General features: G+C 41.6%; 1 protein-coding gene across 1 annotated transcript; it reads right to left on the bottom strand.

Moving 5' to 3' along the window:
* Positions 1-4,788: 4,788 nt before the first annotated feature.
* On the bottom strand, positions 4,789-19,929 carry PPP6C (protein phosphatase 6 catalytic subunit). Its single transcript, XM_033137501.1, has 7 exons — positions 19,571-19,929; positions 13,649-13,744; positions 11,906-11,971; positions 7,844-7,985; positions 6,468-6,547; positions 6,117-6,326; positions 4,789-5,186 (listed from the first exon to the last, which is right to left on the bottom strand). The coding sequence occupies exons 1-7, from the start codon at positions 19,643-19,645 to the stop codon at positions 4,938-4,940; spliced, it is 918 nt and encodes a 305-aa protein (XP_032993392.1). The 5' UTR covers positions 19,646-19,929; the 3' UTR covers positions 4,789-4,937.
* Positions 19,930-20,769: the final 840 nt, after the last annotated feature.

Below are 20,769 nucleotides of genomic sequence, written 5' to 3'. Positions count from 1 at the left end.
TTATTACTGAATTTCTGTTTTCATAATACTGTTTATATCCAACTAAGTTCTACTTAGAGTAGAAGCAGCAAGTAGTAGGTCCCTTGCGTAGAGGAGATGGAAAATTCTTTGGGTGACAGAGAGACACTTACTTTGCCTCCGTCTTCACCCAAGAGGAAAACAGTGCCCAACCTCGTGATAAAAAATAAAATAAACAATGCAAGGAGAGAGCTGCAGCCCAATATAGGAGGAAATGTGGTAAGGGAACACCTAATTTAAATGAATTCTGATCTTCAGGGTTTGAGGAGCTGCATCCAAGGGTACTAAAAGAGCTTGCGGATGTAATCTCAGTATCTATAATCTGTGAGAACTCTTGGAGAACAGGTGAGGTCCCTGCAGACTGGAGGGCAAATGTCTCAATCTTAAAAAAAGGGGGGGGGATAAGTCCCAGGTACTGTAACTGCCAACCAGTCAGCTTGACGTCAATACCAGGAAAGGTCCTACAACAGATAATTAATTATACAGTGGTACCTCGTTGAGCATCCAGGATCCGGAGCTCCGGACGCTCGACAAAAGAGGCACTCGACATAGCGTCCTTCTGTGCATGCGCGGGGAGTGATTTAGCACTTCTGCACATGCACGAAGCTGCAAACCTGAAAGTAACCTGTTCCGGTACTTCTGGGTTTGCCTCGGATGTCTGCCGAAATGGACGATCGAGGGGGAGGACATTCGCGGAGGTATGACTGTATGGTCAATCTATGAGCACCTAGAAAAGGGTGCTGTGATTACTAAGACCCAGCATGAATTTCTCAAAACAACTCATGCGATACAAATCTATTTTTTATATATACAGTGGACCCTCTAGTTACGTACCACTCTGGATACGTAACTTTCAGGTTACGAACGCGGCAAACCCAGAAGTGTATACTTCCGGGTTTCGCCGCACGTGCATGTGCAGAAGCACTCTGTGTGCCACGTCCATGTGCAGAAGCAGCATCTCTGCCTACAGACTTTTCGGGTTGCGGATGGACCCCTGGAACAAATTTAATTCATATCTGGAAGGTCCACTGTAGTTACAAGCTTGGTGTTTCATGGGGATGTTGTGAACATAATTTATCTTGATTTCAGTAAGTGTTTTGACAAAGTCCCCCATGATATTCTTGTGAAGCTGGTAAAATGTGGACTGTACAAGGTAACTGTTAGGTGTATTTGTAGCTGGTTGATTGACTGAAACCAAAGAATGCTCACTGACATTTCCTCATCATCCTGGAAAAATGTTAAATTGGGTACTACAGGGTTCTGTCCTGGACCCATTCTTTTTCAACATCTTTATAAACAACCTTAACAGATTGGAGAACTGGGCCCAAATTAACAAATCAGTTTCAATAGGAACATATGTAAGGTTCTAAACTTAGGCAGGAAGAACCAACTGCACAAATATAAGATGGAGGACACCTGGCTTACTAGCAGTATCTGTGAATAGGATCTAGGGGTCTTAGTAAACCACAAGTTTAACATGAGTCAGCAGTGTGATGCAGCAGCAAATCAAGCTAATGTGATTCTAAGCTGCATCAACAGTAGTGTCCAATCAAGGGAAGTCAGACCACATCTGGAGTACTGTGACCAGTTCTGGGAACCACAATTAAAAAAGGGTATTAACAATCTGAGTGTGTGCAGAGGAAGATGAACCAAACCTAATAGATTAGGGAAATGGGTATGTTTAGCCTGGTAAAGAGGAAACTGAGAGGAGATATGATGGCCATCTTCAAATAGCTGAAGGACTGTCATGTAGAGGAAGCTTGTTTTATCCTGCTCGTGTCTAGGGCATGAACCAATGGATTCAAGTTGCAAGAAAGGAGATTTCATCTGAACATCAGGAATACCCTTCTGAGAGTAAGAGCTAATGAACAGTGGAACAGACTCCCATGAGAAGTGGTGGACTCTCCTTCCTTAGAGGTTTCTAAGAGTTTGCCAAGTATAATCTAGCTGAGATTACCGCATTGCAGAGTTGGACTAGATGACCACCAGGGTCTTCTATTCTGATTCTACAATTTTATGATTCCAAGACACACTGAAATTAAGGAACCCACATTGATTAATTTCAATGGGTTTTAAAGAGCTAACTTTGGATACAGCTGTTTTTAGGATACTGTTTTATTATTGTTGTATTTTTGTACACCACATAAAGAGATGTTAAAATATTTAGCAGTTTAAAAAAGGCTTTTAAATAAATTTTAAAATATATTGACACAGGGAATAAGATTAAAACAGCAGTCCACAATGCAGAGCAGGGTTCTACTGTTAAGAAGCTATGGATAGGTCCTATAAGCACATAGCCATGCATCCTTGTTACCAGAATCAATATCTCATCACTGTCTCATATACTGAATTGTTCACTTAAGCGGAAGTCATAGATATTTTCCACAGCTATTAGCTCATCAGTGTTGATGAGAGGCAAGCTGCAAAGTACAGCAGAGAAGCAAAAGGTCACACACATAAACAGGAGGCAGTGGTCAAGGCAACCATAAAAACCGACTTGTGAGAGAGTTGGTCCATCTGCAAAAATAGCTTGACCACATTTGTAGAATTAGTGGATTTGGTGTAGCTAAGGTAACTTTGTCATTTGAAAAAGATTTGTAAAAGCAATATAAAGTGAATATTTATATTTATATCTACTAATGTGATACCAGGAAGGGCTATTAACAAGGAGGAACTTGGAAATCCAAAAAGTGTGGAGCAAAAAGCACAGAATTGAAACAAAAGCAAACTCCAGCATACAAGTGTTTCTACCAAATGTTTTAGACAAGCTCTCCAAATGAAAGCAACCCAGTTGTATTGTGGTGCCTGGAAGCAAGCATTTTGGTATATCAGAAATACCTGTTTAAAAGGCAGTGTCAAGGGAACAGTTTATGTACTAGATAACAGTACCAGCCACACTCCAAAGCTGAAATTTACATCAGATGAAAAGAGGGCCCTTTACTTAGATGGGACAGGTGAACTGACATTAATGCATCTAATGCTTGTATTAAGCATGCATGATGCAAGTCTCATTGCCTTTCAGTAGTTCAACTCATTCAATTATATAACAACTTACCATATTTTTCGCTCCGTAAGATGCAGTTTTTCCTCCTAAAAAGTAAGGGGAAATGTCTGTGCATCTTATGGAGCGAATGCGTGGTCCCTGGAGCCGAATTGCCCAGGGGCCAAAAGCGGATCATGCTTCCCCCCCTTTTTTACAAAGAGAGAAGGGGGTGTTGAAAGGAAGCCGCTGAACAGCTGATCAGCAAGCGATAGGGGGGGAGATAAGGCTCCCTTTATGGCCCCGCCCCCTTGCCCAGGCCTCCATTGTTGAATGTTCTGCAGGCGGAGGTTGTTTTTTCCCCCCAGCGACATGTGACTGGCCGATTAGATTATCTGTCTGGAAACTGTAGAAACAGCTCCCTTTCCTTTCCTAAAGAAGCTGCAGAACTCTGAGTTGAACCCTATAAAAACGGGCCTTTTTCTCTTTGCAAAAGAAGCTTCACAACTGTGAGCTGATCCCCATGAGGCTTTTCCCTTTGCAAAAGAAGCTGCACAACTTTTTAGCTGATCCTCAAAAAAACAGGGTTTCTCCCCCTTTTCTCCTCTTAATCTAATCTAGGTGCGTCTTATGTTCAGGTGTGTCTTATGTCGTGAAAAATACAGTAGTTTTATAACCCCTAAATGTTTTAAATTATATGGCCCACAGAAGGGTCTGACTTGGTTGCATAATATTACTACTGTACATATTATGCAACCAAGTCAGATCCTTCTGTGGGCCAAATAATTTAAAACATCTAGGAACACAAATGCCTAGGAATCACTTTTTCTTATTAAAAGTTGCTTACTTTCTTGTACAGCTGATAGCTCCAACACACCTCAAAATCAGGGGCTGCTACGTGGAAATCATTTAGCTGAGGAAAAAGAGGTCCTGTATTAGCAGAATCCAAACATTCTACCAATCAAACTTGAACTCTGTAAGTATTTCTACTGTTGTTGCATTAGGGAATAGAATTGATTAGACCTATGCAAAGCTAGCAGGGCCTTACAAAGTCTTATCAGGAAGGGTCATGGTTTGGCCCAAATGTATACAGATGTGCTGGCTGTTTGAGCTTCCAGAGTTCAAAACAATGTGTTTATGAGACAAAGTACTTGGTAAAACCATAACCAAACATGTGAGATTTCTTTGTGAAAAAAGAGTGGGGAGAATGAAGAGACATGAATTCACATCAACAATGTAGGGCTTTATTTTGAATGCTTAACCTAGAGACTGGGTTATGACTTTATTAAAAAGACAAAGTATCTGAGAAAAATCAGAACAATTATTTCACTGTACAAATTCCTTTACCTATACGAGGCTTTGCACTTTAGTTTAAATCCTAAAAAAATAAAGCAACGGGTGGAGGGAGATCAGGGGCAGCCATTAACACCATTTATTTATGCTGACTTAAAACAAAATATAAACCAGGACATTTTTTTTACATCTTGGAAATGTACTCACTAGCAGGGCTTGGACAGTCCCATCATGCACACCAAATAAAACTTTGCTGCTGAAATTTTTTAAGAGCTTATTTAAAAAATAGCCTCTCCAAAGTCAGCCCCCTGAATAAAAGATCAGACTAGTTCTGATGTTTTGCTGTTTATAGATTTATTTGTTTAAAGGGAAAATGCATGTCCCTATTTTGAAAAAAGAACCGAACTATAAAAAAAAAATCACAAGTACTACAAAACAGGTAGGTAGGTAGGTGCTCTGAGACATTTCAAAAGCTGGCAAGTAAGGTAGGGTAGGGATAAGAGGAGGGAGAGAGATTTAAATATGCATCCCTATTGACAATATACAACACATTTAGATAATTTAAGAATATAAAAGGCAAGAGGCAGCATTTCAGCAGCAAAGTGCTAAAAGGGTATGTCACAAAAGAAAAGGGCAAAGCCACATCTCAGAGGAAATACGGTGTGGTTGTTCTTGGGGGGATCACACGTTCTGAGTCTGGAACTGCACGGAAGAGCTTTGGTTCCCTTGTATTTACATCTTTAAATACCATGATTGAGGCAATATTTCCACAGCGATAGCAGTAGTTCGGAGCAGACCACACTGTGACCAACTTCTCATCAAACATAAATTTATAACCTTCGTGCACCAGCTGGTGGGCTCGGCAGATGAGCTTTAAGTTGTTGATATGGACAAACTAAGGTGTAAACAAAGAAATAAGGAAGTTAAGGAAAATATTTATGGTAAAAATGTTGGAGGTAGTGCGCACACACACACATGCACACACACATTCTATCCCACTGACAAGGAGCCATGGCAACACTTCAGAAGGCCAGCACAAAGACACAGAGCAGAAGGAGGCGATGTTCTTTCTCTTGGGCAAATACTAAAGTCTCCTTTCAAATATTCTCTCCTCCCCTTGAACTCTCAGTTTCTCCTTAAGAGTTGATGCTTCTAAAATGTGATCCTGAAAGCCTAACACAATCTTTAAGAATATGTTAACCAAACCAGGCGGCAGTGACACAGCACTAAGGCATTTTCAATATGAAATAACATGAAGTGCAACCATTTTTATTACTGTATCCAGACATCCTACACCAGTGTCGTACTTTCCAATAAAATATCCCCAAACACAAGATTTGCAATATAGAGCAGTGTGTTGGAAGAGAACCTAGAAGATCAGAGTTTGAATACCCACTCAGCCATGAAGCTCACTGGGTGTCTTTGGGTGGGTCACAGCCTCTCAACTTAACCTACCTCATAGGGTTGTGGTGGGGATTAAATCAGGAGGGGAAGAACCACATATGTCAGTCACCTTAACCTCTTTGGAGAACAGGTGGGATATAATAAAATAGTACTATTAGCACTTGTACCCCCCAACAACATGAATAAGATGGAATGGGCACGCCCAGTCTTAACTTGTCTCGTGCAAGTAACAGGATATCAAATGCAACAGTTGTGTGAAGCAAAAACAGAATCATAAAACAAAACTGTTCCCAAAATGCAAACCTGTTCTCTGAGGCAAACACAGTCTTAAACTCCCCATCATTTCTCTTTCTCAGGCAACACTTTGATTGCAGGCCAGAGTCACTGCCAGAGACATGGTTGGTAAACTGGGTTTTCTTACCTCATTTGTGACTTTTGCCCCAAACAGCCAGCCTGCACCTCGGGGACTTATGGCCCATGTGTCCACATCTTCTGGGTCAGACCAAACAAGGTCGCAAAAAGCTCCTTTGTGTGGGATCTCTTGGTTGCGCTCGATGGTCCGAATCTGGTCCAGTGTTTTTATGTCTGGAGACAGGCCCCCATGTACACAGAGGATTTGCTCATCTATTAACTTGAAGGGGGAAAAGACAGGAGGTAAAGATGTTATTAGGACCACAATCCTGAAATTAAGAAAAAAAAACCTTTGGTGAATGTATAATTAGAGAAACAGAGACAGAAAGTCACTTGTTATTCACTTAAAAGAAACCCTTACCGCTGCTACTGTGAGCATGTCAAAAACTTTGGTGCAGTATCTCCAGGCATTAGCATTACCATATTTGGTTTGGCATTCATCTATTGGAGAAAGAAGCAGGGGAAAGAGATGAAGAGAATAATATTTTAGTGATTATAATTTCTCAGACTAACTAAACTAGACAGGTTGTAGGAACAACAGTGGAGATAGGAGCTCCCATGTTGACTGAAAACCCAGCATTATCTGTTCACCTAATCAGTTATTTAATTTGGGTTGCATCCAATATTCATTATAATCACAACAACCTTATAAAACAGATTTAACTCCTTTAAAAGTTTTATCCTAACTGGTTCACATTTCTTGAAAAACTTGAAAAAAATGTGTAATCATTTAAATCTATCATGGAGAAAGAAATGCTCAATGAGCAGATGGACATGGTTTTTACATCAAATGTGAGACTTTGACAGATATTTCTTTTTCAAAAAGTAAATTAAAGAGTATTGCATGCCCAGCATCACTCAGCATGCCCACAAACAACCTGCTCCATTTCGAGTCCAATACTCCTTTAGACAAATCTAAGTAAGCCATATTCTTCCTTCACACACACAGTTGCAGATACAAGTCCAATCAGTTGTCCATATCAAAGACACAACATATTTTAAAAGCACTGTTCCCCCCCCCAAAAAAAAAAATCCTGGGAACTATAGTTTACTCCTCAGAACAGCAATTCTCAGCAGCCTTAACAAACAACAGTTCCCAGGATTCTTTGGGTGGGTGGATGCACTTCAAAATATATTGTGAGGAAAATTAACACAGAATCTCTATTTCTAGATCATAGCACTACGCATCACTCCAAGATTCTAAGGACGGCTTCCTACATTATAAAGCAGAAGCTTATGCTTGTTTTAACGACAAACCCCTTGCTCACGATTCCTCTAAAAATGTACCAAACTCTACAGGAAGGGTCAGGGGCTTTTTCAGCCCAAGGATCGCATTCACACCTGGCAAAGTGCTAGTAATGGGTGTAATCAGAGGCAAAAGTAGGTGGAGCAATTAAGGTTGTTTCGTTTGTTTACTTTTGTACAGGAGGCTAGTTTTTGCACACATTAACATACCCCTCTACCCCTCTCTATCCTCCATCCAGGCAAGCAAGAGTTACTGTTAGCATTAAAGGACAGGCAAGAAGACTCAATAAGGATGTGAAGCAGGGAAGGTGAGCTGGATGGCCTGGGGTGAGTCTTAAGATCCAAACATGAGAGGCTTGGAAGCCACATCTGGCCCCTGAGCCAGAGGCTCAACACCCTTGTTCTACAGCTTCTAAGAGGACAAGCCAACTCATCACAGGCTTATGTTGATTATAACTGTGAAACTGAAGGTAGGGTAGGAAGAGAACTTACCATAAAATCCATACACTTGAGTTATCTGTCTGCTCTCATGATTCCCACGTAAAAGTGTGATGCGATCAGGCCATTTTGCTTTAAGGGCAAGAAGATAGGTAAACGTCTCAAGGCTATAATAGCCTCTGTCTACAAAGTCACCCTGAAAAGTTAAACAATGTTTTACTATACTGCATGACATGAGACACTCAGGCTGCAATGTAACATGCACTTGAACTCTGAGGCACTTGTATCAGACTAAACATGCATAGGACTGGGCTGCTAGCCTCTGCTTCCAGAGGTATATGCTTTTAGATAGATGATAGATAGATAGATAGAGATAGTTGGATAGAGATAGATAGATAGATAGATAGATAGATAGATAGATAGATAGATAGATAGAGATAGATGACTGTTCATCCACACTTTGCCTTTAAGGTCCCAGGGCACAACACAGCAACATAATTATACAATTAAAGAAAAAAGAAAGGGGGGGTAGTAAAACAGCTTACATGCTATTATAAAAACAAGTAATCCGCTTCAGAGGAGTCAGTAGACCAAGTTACTTTTTTTAAAACTGGGGCAGCCCCCAAATTGTGGAATTTCCTTCCCAATAGGACTGGGCAATATCTGGTTTTCAGCATTGTGATGTATCAGCAGCTAAATACTGCAATATAATAATATATCACAATGTCTGAAATGTATCTTGGCTGCTTCTTCCTCCCCACCTTAGGCGAGGAAGAAGCAGCTGAGATACATTGCCCAGCCCTACAGATGAGCAAGCCCCCATACCACTTCAGCTCACGTGGGGTGTAGGGGCTTCCTCAAAGGCACATGCAGGCAGGCAGAACAAGGGGGGAGGCACAAGTAAGCACACAGAGCAAGAGAGCAAGGGAAAGCAGACACACACATGTGGGGTGTGGAGAAAGAAAAAAAGCAGGAAACTCGGGGGGGGGAAGAGGCTTAAGTGGTGCAAGATTTATTTATTTTCTAAACTCGGAGTAACCCCATGGGAGAATGCAGATCCCAGCACCCAGCAGCCTTCCTAGAAGCAAAATTTATGGCAGTGGCGCCAGAGGAAAGTTCTCAGTCTACGGCTGCTCTGTGGTTTGCTGCCCCCTGCAGAAGGCAGGGGAGAGCTGATCCAGCAGAACAACAGACAAAAGCATTCTGGCTTGGCTTCATATGGTTTATCATCAGGGCAAATATTTTGAACCAGTTGTCATGTAGATTTCAAACTGGTTTTCAACGATCTATCACAAAATCGCCCAGGCCTATTCCCCAGAGAGGTGCATTTGGCTTATTCACCATACAGTTTTCAGTGAGTGTTGAACACTTCTTTACCTTGGTGTTTGACAACCGAAATGTGCATTTTTGGGACTTGTTCTATTTCTGTGACCCTAATCTGTTTTAACTGTTTTTAATTCTGAATTTTGACTTGCTGTCCTAGGGCCTGCTGGTGAAGGGGGGGCAATGAATTTAAATAATGAATGGTAACAGGGGATGACAATGATTGAATCTAGGACATTAGTTCTCAAAGGGTGTGGTGCGCCACACTGGTGTGGCAGGTAGACTGAAGGACAAAGAAACACCTAAACATTTCAGTGCTGTGTAGCATAGTATAGTTAGTATAGCATGAAAATATTTTATTTTAGTTGCAGGATATGGATAGCAAGAGCAAGAGCATCAAGTGATACTGAGGACAATCCTAACTGAGATCCACAATCATGCTGGAGAATAGTATTGACTATTCCTTTACAGTTCTCCTTGACATATTGTTGTGAACAGGGATTTTCAACTCTGACAAATATGAAAGAACATAAAAGATAAAGGATTCTCTGCTGAGATGAGAGTTTGTCTCAAATTAGACCTAATATAAATAAGATTACCCAGCAAAAGAAAGCTCATACCTCTCAATGAGTTTGTATTAAGGTACCATAAGGTACTTAAGGTACTATAAGCCTTGTTTATAATTACCGGTATATTTTGGGAATGATTCGCGTTCTTATGTAGCGGCATTGTTTTATACTTTCTGGATATAAAGTAGTTGTGTTCTATGTTATAAACAAGGCACTGCTAGGAGTTATTTCTATTTGTTTTCCAATATATTTCTTTTCAATAAAAAAATCTGTGTGGCATGAGCAAATTTTAATTCTGATTTAGGACCTTTGATGTATTAAGCATGTGCTCTAACCCTGCATTGGACAATGACAATAAAATTATTCTATCCTATCCCTGAGCTATGGCCCCTCCCAAGTTCTAGGATCATAACTGTTAAAAAAACTACTTGCAGAAAACCACAACCTCTGCCCTTCTACTATGGCTCATATAAAATACATTTCAAATGTTCTATTCAGATTCAGAACCTCTCCTATCTCAAGTAACAGATTCATGTAAAGTAGGAATTCCCACAAGAATGAAAGCTGCATCAATAATAATAAGATAATAATAATAATAATAATAATAATAATAAATTTATACCCCACCCATCTGGCTGGGTTTCCCCCAGCCACTCTGGGTGGCTTCCAACAGAACATTAAAATACAATAATCTACATTAAACATTAAAAGCCTCCCTAAACAGGGCTGCCTTCAGGTGTCTTCTAAAAGTCTGGCAGTTGTTTTTTTCTTTGACATCTGGTGGGAGGGCGTTCCACAGGGCGGGTGCCACTACTGAGAAGGCCCTCTGTCTGGTTCCCTGTAATTTGGCTTCTTGCAGTGAGGGAACCGCCAGAAGGCCCTTGGCACTGGACCTCAGTGTCTGGGCAGAACGATGGGGGTGGAGACGTTCCTTCAGGTATACTGGACTGAGGCCATTTAGGGCTTTAAAGGTCAGCACCAACACTTTGAATTGTGCTCAGAAACGTACTGGGAGCCAATGTAGGTCTTTCAAGACCTGGTGACCGCTCCCAGTCACTGGTCTAGCTGCCGCATTCTGGATTAGTTGTAGTTTCCGGGTCACCTTCAAAGGCAGCCCTGCATAGACCGCATTGCAGTAATCCAAGTGAGAGATAACTAGAGCATGCACCACTCTGGCGAGACAGTCTGCGGGCAGGTAGGGTCTCAGCCTACATACCAGATAGAGCTGGTAGACTGCTGCCCTGGATACAGAATTGACCTGCACCTCCATGGACAGCTTTGAGTCCAGAATGACTCCCAGGCTACGCACCTGGTCCTTCAGGGGCACAGTTATCCCATTCAGGACCAGGGAGTCCTCCACACCTGCCCGCCTCCTGTCCCCCAAAAACAGTTCTTCTGTCTTGTCAGGATCCAACCTCAATCTGTTAGCCGCCATCCATCCCCCAACCGCCTCCAGACACTCACACAGGACCTTCACCGCCTTCACTGGTTCTGATTTGAAAGAGAGGTAGAGCTGGGTATCATCCACATACTGATGAACACCCAGTCCAAACCCCCTGATGATCTCTCCCAGCAGCTCCATATAGATGTTGAAAAGCATGGGGGAGAGGACAGAACCCTGAGGTACCCTGCAAGTGAGAGCCCAGGGGTCTGAACACCCCACCACCACTTTCTGAACACGGCCCAGGAGGAAGGAGCGGAACCACTGTATAACAGTGCCCCCAGCTCCCAATCCCTCTAGACGGTCCAGAAGGATGTTATGGTCAATGGTGTCAAAAGCTGCTGAGAGATCCAGCAGAAGTAGAAAACAGTTCTCACCTTTGTCCCTAGCCCGCCGGAGATCATCAACCAGTGCGACCAAGGCAGTTTCAGTCCCATGATGAGGTCTGGAGCCCGACCTCACAAACAAACAAACAAACAAATCTCTTTCTCGTTGCCCTGAAAAGAATTTGAACCATTTTCTACTTCTACCAGTTTTGCACAGTGCTGAGCAAAGGTTTGAAATTTCAGGAACGTGAGCAATCAAGCACTTCAATCCAAGCCTTCATTAATTAGATTATATTTTCTGAGATGGTAAAGGGGGGGGGGGGAGCAGAGGCAAGACACAGCCAGCAAGGAAACAGGACCCAAATTAAAACATACACACAGTCCCTGCTTTACCAAGTCATGGATGTACTACATTAAAAAACTTGCTAGCTATTTTTCGATTTTAATTTGTACATACCATAAATATATAGTTTGTGTCAGGAACCTGACCTCCAGTTCTGAACAATTCACATAAATCATAAAACTGGAACACAAGAACAAAAGGAGGGAAGGTTTGTATCATTAACATTCTGTAATAAACCAAGACGATAACAAATTCAACAAAGAATGGCATAACTTTATCGAATATATTAAAGAACACTGTAAAATTCTAAAAACTGATATAGCACTTGTAATTTAAAATGACAAAGGATAAAAATGAAGTATAATAATTTGGATAAATGTAATTAGATGGAGCTTAAAAAAGGAAGATAAATTCTGGAAGCCAAGGGAGGGGTGGGGGGAAGTCAGGGGGTTCAGGGTACCCCATAAAGGTACTGATATAGACTATGGTTTAATGTAAACAAGTATGTTTGTAAAAAAAATTGTTTTTTTAAACTCTGATTTTTTTTTTCAAATTCTGTGTTAAACCCAAATGACTTAAAACTCCCCCAAAGTTATGAACCTTTTGTTTTTTGTTTTTTTTTTAAAAAAAGGTGGTTCTGAAAGGCATCTGAAGAAAAGGCACAGGCTGGATAGACATAGGTGTGTTAGGGGATGTTCAAGTGTTAGAATCCCACATTCAAACAGCTAAAACGCTACTACTAGCTTGATCCTGGGGTTACTTAAACTGTTTGATGCTGAATCAGTGCAAGGCAGACAACATCTGAACTATTCCTGATAAATATTCTGTGTTCTGTTTTAATTATGGGCCTTGGTACTCATTTCAAAAACTAATGTTAATATTTGTTTTATGGTTTCAATGGTGCATTGGGAGGAAATAAGTATTCCACGCATCACTAAGTGATGCTCTCCCTACCATGCCCTCTCTTGACCAACATTTAGTTCTTGCAAAGTACACCTAGACTATCACTTCTCAAGCACTGTAGATGCACCACCCACAATGAAATACTGCCATAACTTTGTAACACGGCATCATTGCAAGGACTCTGTTTCTCTATTTTTTTAAATCTTGCAATGCAAATCATAAGGAGCACCATTGGTTTTACTATAAGAGTGCTGATCTAAAGGAAGCCCTTGATTTAATCCTGCAAGCTTCCTCTGGGCACAATGTCCATAACCTTTGAACAGAATTACTTCTGTATTAGAGGCTTCAGGGATAATACTCCTGTTAATGTTAAGCAGTTCAATTAACTGCAGTCTAAAGGCCAAGAACCAAAACCAATGAAACTAGGTAGCCTGGTTATTCAAAAAAAGATTCAAAGAGTCGACGCAGGTGGAATCTACACACATATAAAAAACGCTGTGATAATGCTTTTTTAAAAAAAGTTTTGAAAAATATAATGAATTTGCCATAGCTCACCATTGCCATCTCCTGTCTTTGCAACACACTTAAAATAATTCATTTGCAGCTATATACCTGAGTCCCTATTCTGCAAAGCTGGCTTACTTGTTTGGAGGGGGAAAGAAATGAATAGATCATGTTTACTTCCAGAAAATTAACACACCTTGCTCTTGAGTACACTCAACCGTCACTTCTGAATTTTGTGGAATGTATAGCATTATCGTTATGAACAAATAACAACAAAAACATTTTCTTTCAAGGTATAAAAAGGGAGGGATGTTATGTTGCATTGCCGTTTCCATGTCCCCCTAGCGAATACTTGCACATTCTTTTACAATGCAAAAGATTGTTTGCAAGTGTCAATCCTTTATTATTGGAGGTTATAGCATCAAAGGAACAGTCCATATGAAACTCCACCTGTCCATGTATGTCGCCGCAGACTGTAACTGGTGTAGACACTGGCTGCACATTAGATTCTTCTAGAAGAAGGTCACAAACGTAGTCACACAAGCGCTACAAAGAGAGAGTGAATTTTGGTCATTAATACAAGATTTCTCTGCATTATGGTCATCACAATGGCACATAGCCAGCTAACAAGGTGTATGAACATGTCAAACCGGAAACTCATGAAAAGGCCAGCTTTGTAAACATGTACATTGAAGTTACTAACCCACAGGAACTTTAAGCAACTGTCTATAGACAACTGTGTTGTTGTTGTTTAGTCATGTCCGACTCTTCGTAACCCTATGGACCAGAGCACACCAGGCACTCCTGTCTTCCACTGCCTCCCGCAGTTTGGTCAAACTCATGTTAGTAGCTTCGAGAACACTGTCCAACCATCTAGGCAACTGTAGTTTGTAAATAACAAAACTGTCCTTCCAGTTTACCTGGTGGAAACTCTTACTTTCTCTAGGAAATTAGGTCACACATCTCAGCAATTAATCCAACTGTGATTTTATTTCCTGTTAATTAAAGGCTTCTGTTCTGTGTAAGATCCAGTTACCCCAGATTTTATCTACTTTTCTCAGAACTCTCAAAATTCAATAGGTGGCAGAAGGAAGATAACAGTAGATGAAACATAAATTGACCTCTCGAAAACAATGGCTTCACAATATGGGAACAGTGTTTCCGTGATAGTCCAAAATAAAATCCACAACTATTTTATATCTTTCTACCAATATGCCCTGCTCCAATGCAAATTTGTCAAGCAACCCTGAGAAGAGTTTTCTTAGAGCACACAGTATGTTAGTATAGCTTTTTAGCTACCATAAAGTGGATAAGAGAAGGTATCATGAAAGAAAGAAAAAATACACCCTACTCAAAGTAGGACAGTGTTCTCGAAGCTACTAACATGAGTTTGGCCAAACTGCGAGAGGCAGTGAAGGATAGGCATGCCTGGCGTGCTCTGGTCCATGGGGTCACAAAGAGTCGGACACGACTGAACGACTGAACAACAACAACTCAAAGTACCCAACACAAAGGGATCACACAAAGACGTAAAACACACACACACACACACACACACACACAACCTAATCCCAAGCAGCAAACATACAACACAATATTAACTACAAGCCCATTTCCTGGAGTTGGCTGCCAGGCAACCTGCCACCAAACTCCCACTCAAAGAAAAAGAAATCCACAGATCCCTGTCAGTCACTGCCTTGATACTCTAAAGATGAGGAGGGGGACAGTTTGCAGCTTCTCAGCTAATCCCATCAGAGGAAATTTTTTTGAAGAGGTAATGTTGACTGGTGACACTTTCTACACAGAGGAAATAAAAGCTTCAACTGCTGCAAAATCCTTTTATCAATTGATGAAAGGAGCAAGAGCCCCTTACTGCCCTCCACTACACTACACTACACTACACTACACTTGATCTTAGCCAAAGCTTTGGGTCTTTCTAAAGTCACTTACCGGTACATCTGAATAAACCTCACTGAGCAAAGAGATATAGGACTGTACCACAAAATATTGATTAGATTGAAGAGTTGGAAGGTAACCCCAAGGGTCATCTAGTTCAACCCCCTGCAATGGAAGAACATGCAGGTGGCCCATATGGGGATCGAACCCACAATCTTGGCATTATCAGCACCACAATCTAGATAACAGAACTAACTGCCAAATAGCATAGTTTGGTAGCTAGCGGTAGCTAGGCTGGGGGTGGGGAATGTATGGTCTTCTAGAGGTTCCTGGATGCCACCCTGCTATCCACACATCCAATGCTCTGAACTGAAGGGAGCTGTAGTCCAGCATTGTCTGGAGGGCCAAAAATAATCCACTCTTTGGCCAACAGCTGAGGATAACTGGGTTCAAGTTCCCACTTGGCTCTCGCACTCATGTCCAACCCTGAGCCCATTGTCAAAGAAAGGGAAAGAAAGAGCGATTTTGGGAAGGCTGGCTCAGCAGAGAGTGGGAGGCACCCAGCTTTTGTAACAATATGTTTTGTGTAACTTTTTACAGAAAAACAACCTGTTTTCATGGTAGAAGATGGGATCTTTGAAAAGACCAAGAAGTGCTACAGAGCAGGAAACAAAAGACTCAGGTGGTGTCATCCATTAGTACTATTAATTCTGTGGATACTTCTAGTATGCCTTGCGTCAGTGCATCTACTAGTGTTATATCTCAATCACAGAAAAAAACAAAAATCCGTAAGTACAATGATGACTATCTTCTGGCTTATGAATCTATGAAGCCTGCTACGCTTCAATGCCATTTGGAGACAAAACACAGGCACTACAAAAAAACTAACCAATAGTTTTCCCCCCCAAGATCAAACTTGCAGTTGAAGAAGGGGCAAAAAGCCATTGAAAAAACTCTGGTGTGACCACTCAGGAGAATCAACCTTAGCTTCTTACGATGTGGCAAAAATCATTGCCAAAGCAGGAAAGGCTCATACTATAGAGCCAGCTATATGCAAATGAGTACTTGGCGAATCTGCAGCTTAGGAAATCAACACAGTACAGTGGTATCTTGGTTTACAAACTTAATCTATTTCGGAAGTCCATTCTTAAACCAAAACCGTACTTAAACTGAGGCATGCTTTCCCTAATTGGACCTCCTACTGCCGGTGCCCTTCCACCATTCGGATTCCATTCTTAGACCGAGGTAAAGTTCACAAACCAGGACACTACTTCCAGTTTTGCGGAGTTTGTAAACCAAATTCTTTGTAAACAGGACTGTTCTTAAACAGAGGTACCACTGTACCTCTTTTGAACAACACTGTGAAACGAAGCATATATATGTCTGATTATATAAAACAAGGCTCTCATTTGAAGGGTCCAGATTTACAGCAATTATTTGAATTACGTGATGAAGTATGACTTTTTCTGATGGATTCAAAATTTCCATGTGATCAGTTTAACAACTTTGTGCAGTTGTGTATGGTAGACTACTTAGCAGATGGTTTCACGTGAACACTCTCTTTTTTTTTTTTTTTATAAGAATTTATTGACATTTTTACTTATAACAACATACAACCTTAACCACACCTACATTTATACACATACAAAACAAATACAATTACACATCTAATACAAAAATTGCCATGATTTTTCTTCTTAATTAGACATCTCAAAAAAAAAAAAAAAAATTCTTTTTCCAATCTTGACAGTTGACTTCCCCTGCCTTTTCACCTTCGAGTTTATATCCATAATCTACTTTTTAACCTCTTCATTTAAAAAAATTAAACTTAATTATATATATAAAGTAAAACATTCATCTTAATCTTCATCTTAATCTTAATCATCTTAATCTATAAACTTAAACCACTTGAAATGACTTCATTTATACTACATCCTCATAAATCCTCACAAATCATCCTCATCAAATCTATCTCTTCTATCCTTTGAACTGCTGCTAATAACATAAAAACTTGAAATATCTCTTTTCATGTTCGAACAAATAATAAAACAAACTATTGTTGACAGTGTTCACCCTCCAATTTCAAAATACCATAACAGATTGCTTTAGATTTTACTTAATACTTCACCCCACACCCCCTCTGTCCATTCTTCTTCTCCTGATGGCATCAGCCCTGAACTTCCATGCAACTTCCCTCTCCCAACGTCCACAGATCCAGGCACAGTCCAAAGCTCTCCTTGCCACGAGCTCCGAGGTATCCAACTCTCCCTCTCTCAGCTTCTCCGGTTCTTTGTAGCATTCCTTTTCTTCTTGTAAATACCTTAATTCTCTGTCCCTGGCCCCCGAGCTCACACCTCGGGGACTGGATATAGCAAATCTTGACATCGCCTTGGGGCTGCCACCCCCAACAAGCGAATTTCTTCTCCGAAGTAGCTCATTCATTTCTTCCCATCTTTCCATCCATCCTCTCAGCTCTTTGACAAGATTTTCTTCCAAAGTGTCAAAAGTTTTGTTAGCCTCCTCTGTGGGCAGTTGGTTCCATTTCAGACCCCCACACAAGACTTTGACTTTTCTGTAAATTAGTTCCACCTTCAAGGCAGTGAGCCTTTGTTCATCTGTTAGTCCAGAGTTCAATACCAGTTCAAGGACGAAACCCAGCATACTGGCAGAGGAGGAGGAAGTGGGTATCATATTTCTTCTCCTGTCTCTTTGTTCGTCGCCATTTTCCTAAGCTGGAGCGCAAACACCGCAACTTTAAATAGAGATATTTTCCGCTAGTTAGCTTCCCAAGAAAAAAGTTTGCCAGTCTCATGTATCGATTTTAGATACTATATAACCAGTTCTGTGGCAGCAATCCCTCAAATTGGTTAGTTTCTTAGGCTCGAAGGGAGGGAGGCAGGCTGCCTTTCTCCTTCCCCCCGGATCGTTCCAAAAACACGATTTCTGCCAAGATTATTTACTCACGACCACCGGGTTCCTTTAGCTCCATTCTTCACAGGTAGAACTTGGACGCTCACCGCGGGCTTTGCCGCCGCATTTGCATCCCGGTTGGGGCATGTCCCCGTAAGCCCGGCTCCGTTGTCCCTTCACCCCCACTCCCCCTTTACAGGGGGGCAGGGGAAGGGTTCGGAGCCTCCGCGGGCGCAGCCGGGGAGCCCAGGGTGCGGGACACTCTTCCCGCACCCCAACCGGAGCCGCGCGCTGCGGTAGCGCGGCTCCTAACCCCCGGGATGGACAAGGCGCTTCAGACCCGAAGCAGCCTTCGACCACCCGGCGATGGCATCGCCGCCGGAAGTCACGTGAACACTCTCAACACAAGCTTCCAAGATAGTGATGTGAATATTTTTTACGTTGAAGGTAAGATTGAGGTGATGATTTAAAAATTATGGTTATGGGCAAGCTGAGAAGATGGCAGCCTCACTAATATTCCAACACTGGAGACATTTCTGGAGGCTACTGACAAAGAATTGATACCAGAAGTAAATATTACACCACTGAGCACCTGCATGATTTAGTGACTAGCTTCAGAAATTACTTCTCTGTACCAAATCTTGAAAACTCATGGCTATGGAACCCTTTTGAATGTGATGTACATCTACTTCTTCTTCGACAAATCTTTATTAGACATTACAAGTATAGGCCATCATAAAATATGATGAACAACTAACAACTGTATCAGCAGAAGAGCAAGATGCACTTGTTGGTGTGACTTGTGATGATTCATTACAATCATTTTTCAAAAAATGTAGACTGGACCAATTCTGGGTGAAGGTTTTTGCTGATTATAAGAAGTTAGTTGAAAAAGCTTTGAAACATCTAGAAATTGGCTTGATGTTGAACCAGATTTGAGAATAAAAGTAGACAATATTGAACTGAACGTGGAAGGAAATTTGGGGGGGGGGGCAAAAGAAGGGTGATTTCTCCCATCACACTTAGGTTTAGTGTTTTGTTGGGAGCCGCCCCAAGTGGTTGGGGCAACCAAGTCAGATGAGCGGCAAGGAAACAAGCAAGCAAATAAATAAATAAAATTAAGGTTTAGTAGCGGCTAGACATGCCATAATTTGTTCATTTGTACTATACATTAATAAAATTAAATTTGTTTCCCTCCACAGCTCTTTGTTGTAATATCACAAATTTTACAGTTCTTTTTAAGTATACCTAAAATGATTTGCTTATTAGGGATTTGCTTATTCAAAAAAAATGCTTTCGACAGGTAACTACCATATAATTATTTTAAAAAATCAAAAGTAGGGGGTCCATGGCTTGGCTTTTTAAAAATAGGGATCCCCAGTAATTAGCTAATTGGGGAACCACTGATTAAAGCGTTTCAGCGGGTGCCTGTGTTGCCGCTATGCGCTGGGGCGGCTTCCGTGAAAGCGGAAGCTCAAGGAGAGCCCTACGTGGAGAGAGAAGGGGGAAGGGGTCCCCACCCGCCCCCTGCCCCTCGTAAGGCCCAGCCTCCCCTCCTCCTCTTACCTTGAGGTCGTTCTCGGGCAGATACTTGCAAAGTCGCGCAATCTCCACATACTTGTCCAAGTCCAGGGGCGCCATTTTGGGAGGGCAGCTTTCTCGGGGGAGAAGGTGGGAGGTAGGAAAATAGTAAAAGAGAGAGAAAGAGAGAGAAGAAGAGGAGGGTGCGAGGTAAGAAACAGAGGACTGGAAGCGAGGACACGGCACTTCCTGATGGTGAAGCGGGAAACCCACTCCCTCGAATTTCCGGATGAAAAAGGGCGAATATCCTTTAAAATAAATAAATAAATAAGCGAAAGCTAAAAGTAAGAAGGACGCAAGAACGCCTCCTTTTCTCTTCCTCTCTCTCCCTCCCCTCCCACGGCGGGAGGGAAGCCAGACCGGAAACGAGGAAACCCACTTCCGCCGGAGGTTCGAAACTCGACGTCGGGAGACTGATTTCCGGTATGGTTGGTGACGACTACCGGCCTCTTCTTCCTACAGCGCTCTGAGGTGCATCCCAACCCCATTGCATTCTGGGATTCGTAGTCTAGCGCAAAACCAATGGCTCAACGCCACAGGGAAGCCGGTCCTGCTTTAGGACAGACCAAGAGGGGCTTGAGAGGAAAAGAAATGGGTTTTTTTTTGCAGTCGCTCTCAAGGCAAAAACATTTCTCCCAGGCGTCTGGCTTATTGAACAATCGATAGGCTTTTAGGCTGCGGAGAACGGTTATTTTTTTTTGTTTGTTACTCTGTTTTGTATTTGTGTGTATTTATACTGTGAACAGTTATCCTCGACTGAAGTTTAATATATAATTGTAATTATAAAATCGGCCAGGCAGAGTGTAAAGTGGGTGCAGAATACAATAACACAATACAAGAGACATATGTAATTCATCTAAAGGTTGATTCACATTTCATCGGTCCAATTGTATAAAAATGTGCCTATTACATTAGTTAAATGAGATGTATGTCATGTGTTTGTCTGCTTATATGTTTGAATAAACAGCTTTAAATAAGAAATATTTTAGATAAATACACATGATACACCTTACAAACAAATTAATAGCAGCCTGGTCACCGGCAATCCCACGTATCTGAAGCAGGAGGAAGTAATGGCTTGTGTGATGAAATGGGAAGAGATCTGCACATGCTCAGAAACGCTCTCACGTGGCCCCATCTCTTTCTTTAAACAAAAATAAGCGGGGAGAAAAGTATGCTGCACC

The sequence above is a fragment of the Lacerta agilis genome, chromosome Z (assembly GCF_009819535.1).
Source record: "Lacerta agilis isolate rLacAgi1 chromosome Z, rLacAgi1.pri, whole genome shotgun sequence".
In the NCBI taxonomy this organism is placed as follows: Eukaryota; Metazoa; Chordata; class Lepidosauria; order Squamata; family Lacertidae; genus Lacerta; species Lacerta agilis.
This window is presented reverse-complemented; position numbering and strand designations above follow the sequence as displayed.